Source organism: Drosophila pseudoobscura, chromosome 2 (genome assembly GCF_009870125.1).
Source record: "Drosophila pseudoobscura strain MV-25-SWS-2005 chromosome 2, UCI_Dpse_MV25, whole genome shotgun sequence".
Lineage (NCBI taxonomy): Eukaryota > Metazoa > Arthropoda > Insecta > Diptera > Drosophilidae > Drosophila > Drosophila pseudoobscura.
The window spans coordinates 11,021,776-11,030,540 of record NC_046679.1 but is presented as its reverse complement, the minus strand read 5'-3'; the positions used below and the strand labels follow the sequence as shown (position 1 = coordinate 11,030,540).

The 8,765-nt window shown below is 47.0% G+C and overlaps 1 protein-coding gene across 2 annotated transcripts; it reads right to left on the bottom strand.

The window, feature by feature from the left end:
- Window positions 1–554: 554 nt before the first annotated feature.
- On the bottom strand, window positions 555–8,735 carry kar (monocarboxylate transporter 10-like protein kar). Of its 2 annotated transcripts, XM_001358425.5 has the most exons (6): window positions 8,062–8,733; window positions 6,605–7,019; window positions 2,589–2,953; window positions 1,740–2,523; window positions 1,567–1,674; window positions 555–908 (listed from the first exon to the last, which is right to left on the bottom strand). In XM_001358425.5, exons 2-6 carry the CDS (start codon window positions 6,972–6,974, stop codon window positions 874–876), a joined length of 1,662 nt encoding a protein of 553 aa, XP_001358462.2. In that variant the 5' UTR covers window positions 6,975–7,019; window positions 8,062–8,733; the 3' UTR covers window positions 555–873. The 2 variants fall into 2 exon arrangements, with proteins under 2 accessions (XP_001358462.2, XP_015037203.2); XM_015181717.2 differs by lacking the exon at window positions 555–908 and having other exon boundaries at window positions 1,022–1,674; window positions 8,062–8,735.
- Window positions 8,736–8,765: the final 30 nt, after the last annotated feature.

Sequence of the window (8,765 nt, the reverse complement as noted above, 5' to 3'; positions counted from 1 at the left end):
CGGAAGAAAGAACAACCAAGAACTAGTCGTCATAACCGGTTCACAGCAATGAGTCCCATTCCATACACACATACCCTGGACGAGTGTGCCAAGCTACCACTACCACAATGCCTTCTACAAGGACCCCAGGTCCGAAGGCCACACCACCCAAGAGGTCGAGTTTTTGGTGCGTTTTTGGTAAAGTGGTGTCTCCAATAGGTCTAATACACTATATTTACTTGGACTATTAGTTGATAATCTGGCAAATTATCGAATACCTCCAATTCGTTTGCTGTTTCTTTTGAGGGACCTGAATATTTTAATGTATGGGGGTGTACGTACTCTCACACTCTGCATTTGTAGGTCTATATCCCGCTCAACAAATATCTTTTTAATCGATTCAATTATATTTTGATCTGATCGGCTGTTGGGACTCCAAGTGTATGTCAATGAGCCAGCCGTATTATGTGCGGACTGGCCCTGGCGATCAATCTCCAATTTCCATCTATCATAGCCTATATAGGCTTATTTTTAGTTTAGTTTATTGTGGAGCCCCTAGATAATGAAGACAAGTCTTTCTATGTATCGTTTATTTAAAAATTAGTAGATTAGTTTTATTTGGATTGCGAATTGCCTTAGCCTAAATATAGTATGCACGTATGAAGGATACGAGAATCTGCACCTATATGTACATATATAGTGCACAAGTCTCTCCACCGATATGATGAGTGTTGTGGGTAAAAGGGTGTATACAAAATGAACACCATCGATTTTTGCGCTGGCTGAGCACTGTCTCCGATGAGGCGACTGCAGCTGTAAAATGGCAGAACTTTTCAAAAGTTTTTCGAAAGTTTTGTGGAATTTTGAGTTAGTGGACGACAACAGCGACTCTCTCTACGACGCCGATCCGTCGGTAACGGTGAGTTTCTCTGAAAGATTCACAGGACAATACAGTTGAATGTAATTTATCTTTACTCGATACATTGAATGCAGTGCAAGCTCCATGCGATGGCTTCTCTACAGTTCGGATTCAAAGAATTGGTTATTTACGTAAAGCATTTTATTTACAGAAGCTCTGGGTCGATGAGACTTAAGATCTAGAAAGCATTGGAAAACTCAACTACAGGTGGGCATGGGATGGGATGGGATTGGATGGGTGTGCGGCAAATGGATGGAAGCGTGTCTTAGTCATGCTATTCGAATAAAAAATAACTCTATTACCCTATGGAATAGTGTAAGCACAGTAAACAAATACGAGTGAGAGCACATCTACCAGTCAATAGCTATGGATATGCATATGAAATGGTGTGGGAGGACGGTCGGGTTAATAGACGGAATAGGTATAGCGACGCTTTTTGGTATCGGTCCCGTCTGTCAATGGCCTGGACATGCTCGACCCAGGGCCAAGAAGGACAGTGTGCGAGCAGCTGGGCAGGAGAGAGCCCGAGTTAGTATAATTCGAGCTACAGGGAGGATCGAGAACCGGGGTCTGGGCTGGGGCTGAGCCCAAGGCGGAGCGAGCAGTAATACTAGGCCGGCGCTGACCGAAGTCGTCGCTGGGAAGGCAAAGTGAATCAGAGTACAAACCAGTTCCGTTGTCCACATGTCCATGTCCGTTGCTGAGGGCCGTCGGTGATACCCCATTAACGCCGTTCGTGGCCGCCGCACCCATGAGAGGAGCGCTGGATTTGGTGCCTATGGAATAGATATCGTGGGTAAATATATATGTACATACTCCCCCGATTATGATAAGATCTCACCACCCGACACATGATTTCCATTGCTGGCAATCTCAATGTCCCCGTTGGGCAGTGCCACAGCTCGAAGCGGACTGGCGGCGTTGTTGTCATCCTTCACGCACTTGATGAGGAACAGCAGGGAGGAGCCCACCAATGGGGGCAGTCCAGCCAATACAAATGGAACCGTGTACGATCCCGTGCCATCGAAGATCATACCGGCCACCGGTGGCCCCACGGTAAGGGGAATAGAGCTGAGTCCCAGGAGGAAGCCAATCGCCTGTGTGGCACCAGAGGGTCCACAGATCTCATAGGCAATCGGACCCAGCAGGGAGATGAAGCAGCCATCGAAGAGGCCCATAACCAGGGTGAAAGAGACCAGGACCACATATGAGTTGGTCAGAGGCAGCAGCAGAGTCACGACGCCAATGGATACCAGCGACAGCTGCTGCAGATACATGCGATTCACACCGGGCATGTCGGCAATGATGCCGAAGATCAGGCGTCCAATGCCGGACGTGATGCCAATGCACATGACCGGCAGGTTGACATCCTCGCCCGGGAATGTCGTCTTCACGAACTGCATCATATGGACGTAGGGCACAAAGTATCCGAACAGGGCCAGCGGTACGCAGAGAGCCCAGATAACGAAACGCTTACGCTTCCAGATCTCCACGTTGACAATGGAGCGCAGGAAGAGGTTGATGCGCGACCGTCCTGGCTTCTTTTTGGGCGGATCCGGCGGCGGGTGCAGCGGCTTGTACACGAAGGAACACACAATTATGAAGGCGGACATGAGACTCATAATCTGAAATGTGGAATTTTGAAAGTGCTCAAGTTAACTTAGAGAAAACTCTGGTCCGAACTACTCACCCTCAGCGTGGCCTCCAGGCCGTAGCCGCCCAGAAGACTGTCCAGGCAGGGCGGCAGTATCACAGTGAATACGCTGGAGCCCGCAGTCACGAACCCGCTCACCTTGCCCAGGTACCGCTTGAAGTAGTGCCCCAGTATGGCAAGAGTTGGTGTGTAGGCCAGGGCCGCGCCAAGACCAAACATGATCCCATAGCTGAAGTACAGGGCACTGATGTTCTCGGTAAAGAACGAGGACAGCAACAGGCCCCCGGCCGAGAGAACTCCGCCAGCGAAGGTGGTCAGCCGGAGCCCGATCTTGTCCGTCAGACAGCCGGCGACTGTGGAAAAGAGGAATGTGGTGCCAATGGCCAGGGAGCCAACGAGAGCTGAAAAAAAGAAGCGAAATGTGAGAGGATATTCTACAAGAAGATACAAATATATATGTTCCGGCTAGATCGGTTATATTTTATTCACAGATAATCCTAAACTGTTTCATAGCTTTCTCAAATAAGATAATCATACTGATCTGTCGCTTTGTTGACTTGACCAACTGTCGGTTTCGCTGAGACAGACCACTTTCGTCTGACAAATCGAATCTCACGCATTTGCGGTTAATTGTGAAACGAGCCGGGCTCTAACATGTCTGGCAGTCAGCTACGATTCCACGTTTTTGCTTTCAGCTTCCAGGTGGATGATTGGATGGTAACTCGATCGCGCCACACTTGGTGGGAATCGGAGGCTGTGGGCCTCTTGGGCCGTTTGTTCGTATGGGATTTAAATTTTTGTCCGCTTGACAATAATTTTCCGCTGAACTCTGCGAGCACAAGTGGGAAATCCAATCTAATTGTGGGCATCGAGTAAACACTTTCGTTTGTTCTACTTTGGCCGCTCAAATTGATATTCGATTGACAGAATCAGGTTAATTCTTTGTTCGCTTCTCATCCACAGCCGATCTAATGTTGAGATAGTCCGTCACAGCCGACCGAAGCCCCACTGCGCCGATGAGCAATTGTCATCATCATCATCAGCCGAACGAGTGCCCATTGTCCCAAAGTCCATCCGGACGGAGCCGCATAAAGCTCACTGCTCGAAATAGTTTAGGATTCCCAACATACTTTTAGTACAACTAATACAATCAAACACTAACTATATAGTACGTAGTTTTTAAAGGAATACCAGAATATAAATACTTCATGTTGAAGTTCAAGGAAATTTCGTATCGCCAGTTCAATTTATAAGATCATGTTAGACTCAATGTTTTAGGTACTAAAAATCTACTTGCCCCACGCGTGCTACATAGGCGAAAAGCTTATCTCTAGTTCCGGTCAAATTCAAATATAAAGTTAATCTTTATGTTCTATTGTTAATTGCTAAGAACATGAAAATATAAATTATATATACAATTCTGAAGTTCATAGAAATATTCTTATAGCATAAAGAATTTTAACAACAACTAAAATTGCAATGTCTTTAAGAAGAATATTATTAGCATCTATAATAGAATTTCACCTACTTTGGAGGATTTATAAATATTTATTGATCATTCGATATGACACCAACACCACAGAAAACAAAAAAACAAGGCCTGCGGCTGACTTCCACATAAATATAATAATTCTTACAGTGCACGCTCGATAGAAAGTTCTATTTAAATCCAAGGGTTTGTGTATATTCTACTCTTTAGCAAATGTGATTCTATAGCTGCTTCAGAGTCCAGCATTAGCAATTTCAATCTTTTAAAAGTGCGTATAACCAAGTATTCACTGTGAGTAGAAACAATCTGCCACTCGCCCAGTCAAGTGGCAGCTACTCGTATCTCGACAAAGGCAACAGTCAATGTCAATGCCACAGGCGAAGGCGATGGTGTGGCCGCTGTTCTGTTGCATGCCACCCCCAGCTCCCCCCGCCGCTAGTCAATGGCATTGTGTCTGAGAGACAGTGAGAGTATGAGAGAGCTGCGTAGAGAATTATTAGATAATAGCCTAGCGAATGCCTTCTTGAACAGAAGCCAAAAATCTAAAAAAGAAACCGAGTCGGAAGAGATTACATGAGATCTCTGGCGGCCGACGGCCGGCGTCTAGCGATTGTCTGTGTGTGGGAAAGGGGAGGACTAGCCAAAATAAATCAGTGTATTTTTAGCACGCCTCATATTCAATGGGGACGTCGCTAGCAACCCATTTCTCATGCCTTATCTGACGCAATATGCAACGCAATTGCATCGGATCTGGCCAATGATATGTATGGATAATTGAATGATTGATCTTGACCTTTGCGAAAGTTCTCTGATATACATAGATAAGCTACAGTTAAGTGATTGTGATGTGCCCATAGAAGTGTATAATTGACAATAGACTGACAATTAATTGACGAATAGAAACTGAGGGATTGGCAGTGGTAGTGGACCGAGACTGAAAAGCGATAAAAGTCGCAAAATATGGCACAACACCTCCTCGCAGAGCCGTGGACGGCTCAGGTTCGGATTACGTCAAGTTTTAATCATATTGCGGAACTAAAGCCAGTCAGCCGCTGCTTCTGCTACTGCATCTGCTGGGAGCTCCGGGCCCATGGCTGAGGAGGATCGCTGTCAAGCAGTCAAGCACTTGCTGGGCTTCGACGACAGCGGCAGCGGCAGCGCCAGCAGCGCCAGCAGCGCCAGCGGACCAAGTAACTGGGTCAGTGGCGGGTGCACACTCTTGCCATTCTTGCCACTCTTGGCTGCATGCCGTTTGCCGTCTTTGTTTGCGGCTTTTGCCTTCTGCTTTCGGGCATCTGCCCGGCGCTACGCCTCTTCAAAGCGCCCCGGCGTCCGTGCCCCCAATGCATGAGCTCCACGCTGCGTATGCGTAATGCAGGCCACCAGCAAACCTTGACAAACACTCATAACCGATTTGAACTCTGCTCGACATTCCGCCAATCCAAACATGCGCACTGACACTTTAGGCCCAGGCCCATGTCCAGGTCCAGCTGGTGTTAACCAGACCTTTGTGGATGTCTGTTTGACACGCAAAATTATTCCCTTTACATCGAGCAACTCAACTCTAGCCGACTCCAACAGACTTGACATCGCCCTCGCCCTGGCCGACGCCGGGTGTTGAATAATGCTTTGTGATCCAATCAACTTTTAGCAATTTAATTCACTTGTTGTCGGCACTTTGGATTCCTATATCGTCATTCCTACTACGTACTACAATGTTTTATTGAACCCAGCAAAAACAGCAACAACAACAGCCGCCACGATGTGCGTTTGGGGGTAAAGTTTACACAGCCATCGAAAAGCCCGTTAGATTCGGAAATGATAAATATCATAGGTACTCGAATCAGGTCGGAAGAGCATGCTTACTGGGGGCATATGTGATGGCTCAAAATACAACGAGTGCACACGTTCGACACATGTCTGGATCAGTGTGCAGCGATCCATCGATTCGATGAATGTTTATAAGGTGGAGCTCCCAAGATCAGACGATCATTGCAAATACCTGCCACAGGAACGATGTTCTTAACATTAACCAACCGAACTTCTAACATTTCTCTGTGTTTTCTTATACTTATGAATGTAATCCTATATTACAAGTATTCTCATTTCCAAATCTATCAGAAATTCTATGTCTTCAACAGCTCTGAATAAATGCCTATAGAAATATTATTCTCAAAGCAAACCAAATACTTCCAAGGCTGAGCAATATATGAATCAATTTTTGGTTGCTTGAATAATAAAAATCAAAACCTAAGACCCCTCAGGGTGCTATCAAAGCCTACAAAATATATTTCACATTATATACATTGAGTACAATATGTAGGCTGACTATATAGCAGATAATGGCTTGAAAAACAACTGTCCAGTTCCCATCTAATCTCATTTGCGCTCTCCTTCTGCATAATTACAATCAACGCCAGAAATTTGTCATAAATTCAGAATCAATTTGCCGCTGGGCCATCTGTCGTGGAGTGAAGGGATTATGTCCGCAAATTGCTAGGTCTGTCTTGGGGCCCAGCCCAAGACCCATCCGCACCACACCCCCCATGAGACTCGGACTCACCCGCTTTACTGGAGGCCTCCGGGTCACCCAGTGCTGTGAGGCGGTCGCTCAGCAGCGAGTGCAGCACGCCGTAGGTGTTGATGAAACCGAAGATGATGCCGTTGCAGAGGAAGGCACTGACCATGACGAGCCAGGCCCGGGCTCCGCCATCCGGCGGCTCCTTGCCGTGTATGTCTCGACAGCAGGGCGCCTCGATGTGTGTGCCGTTGGCAGCCCCGTTCCCATTCGCCAGGGACGGCGTCTTGACCAGGCTCCTGCCATTGGCATGCACCTGGCCATTGCTGGATGCCGGTGATATGTGTCCGTTGCTGGGCAGGATGCGACCATTCACCTGCTTCTGTGTCTCGTTCAGCGGTTCGTTCTCTGCCATGGCTGCGGGTCTTTCTCTTCCTGTTGGCTGTGGGCTGTTAGCTGACTGCAAATACGATCAAGTGGGTGTCAAGTATGCTGGGAGTACGTATAAATATGCATGTTAATCAGTCATTGCATTGCACCCAAAACATTTATGCTGTTGACAGTCAACTGCCGAAATGCTATCGCTCCCAGCGCCGCCCCATTTACAGCAAATTATCACAGACTGAGGGAATTGGCTAGCCAAATATTTGGACACGTTTATCTTTGTTTGCCAGTCCCGCCCGCTCAGGGAATTACAATTTACATTGCCAACAGTTCCAGAATCCCACTAAATGACCAGACAAGGAAAGTATCTATATGTACGATCTAAAAATGGGTAGCGAAAGGATAGAGAAATCTATCAAAAGTATTATGATGGATAATCTTGGAACATACCAACGATATATGTATACATTTTTACCTAATACTTAAACATTATTTAATTAGACAACAATCTAGCCTGAATCCAGATACTAGAATCTTTGAAATAGTCTTATATATAAACAATAATTTAACTTTTTACGTGGGCTCTTCTCGATTTCAAGTGCATATATAATTTTAATTTTACAACGCCTAATATCTGGTCAGCAGCATTATATCACATTCTTTGGGTCGAACGAAATTTAGATTGCATTACATGCGATAACAGAATTACTCAATTTGCCGCATTCTAAAGATATGCATATGCATGCCCTTGCATAGTGCACGCCGGGGACAGTGCAAGTTTACGGTTCGCTGTGCGCTCGAACGTTTCTTTCCCCCCCATCACGGTGGGGCAGGCAGCCGAAAAAAACTGCCGAAAAGCGAAAATTCAATGTAATGCGAATTGCTCGGCAGAATAATAAAACCACATTGTTGCTCGACTATCAAAGAAATTCGTACTATCGTGCACGTGTCTGCTTGAATATACAACGCACCGGCGGGCAGGCGGGCCAGCGGGCCGGCAGGCCACCCAAGGGGGCGTCACAACCGAAAACGAAGGTCACGTCACTTTTGCCATTATGCAACTGCCAGAACAGGAGAGCGCCAGGACAGACAAACCCTGCGGAGGCATCTCTACGTACATGTTAGCCCGGATTTGCTCCAAACGTAGGATCCACTTCAAGATTCCGGCGAAGACACTAAGGAAAGCGCGCACTCAAACCGCCTGCCACTGGCCGAAGTGGTGTCGTGTGTCGGGACAGAGACAGAGACTGAGAGACCAATCAGCGAGCGAACCACACAACCGACCGCTAGCGTTGTCGGCAGCGGAATGAAGAAAAATTGAATTATTTTCCACGAGCTGGTTGCAAAAATGTTCACGACACTTCGGCGCGTTCTCTGGGGTAAACAAATTTCACCTAGGCAACCGACGAAGACGGGCACAAAAACAAACGGGCGCTAAAAGCTCCACCAGTTCCCAGCTCCAATCGGCTCTGGTGTGGCTCTGAGTGATAGATGGATAGAATGTCGGGTGTATAATTTTGGGCTGGCCCAGAAGCCAGAAGAAGCCGTCTCCAAAGGCAGACAAATCACATGACCGACGGACCACCGGTGTCTATTCAATTTGGCCGCAACGGAATCGAAAAAGGCCTCTAATTGATCAATTCCCAGAATTAGAAACTGAAGCATCTCGGGTGGACCACAGAGGCCACTGCGCAGTGCCGTCAATTGGGAGGTGACGTTGACTTCGGCAACTCTAAAGTGGGCATATCCGTTGCCGTCAAAAGAAAACCCGGCGTCCGATGCCTCTTCACAGGCGCTCAACAAGTTGAACCCAACTGACTCA

What these genes read in the sequence shown, in the direction of transcription:
- kar (XM_015181717.2), bottom strand. Translation starts at nt 6,974, where the DNA reads ATGGCAGAGAACGAACCGCTGAACGAGACACAGAAGCAGGTGAATGGT. An exon ending in GGAGGCCTCCAGTAAAGCGG is followed by an intron (nt 2,954 to 6,604) that starts GTGAGTCCGAGT and finishes TCTTTTTTTCAG; the next exon opens with CTCTCGTTGGCTCCCTGGCC. An exon ending in TGGAAATCATGTGTCGGGTG is followed by an intron (nt 1,675 to 1,739) that starts GTGAGATCTTAT and finishes TCTATTCCATAG; the next exon opens with GCACCAAATCCAGCGCTCCT.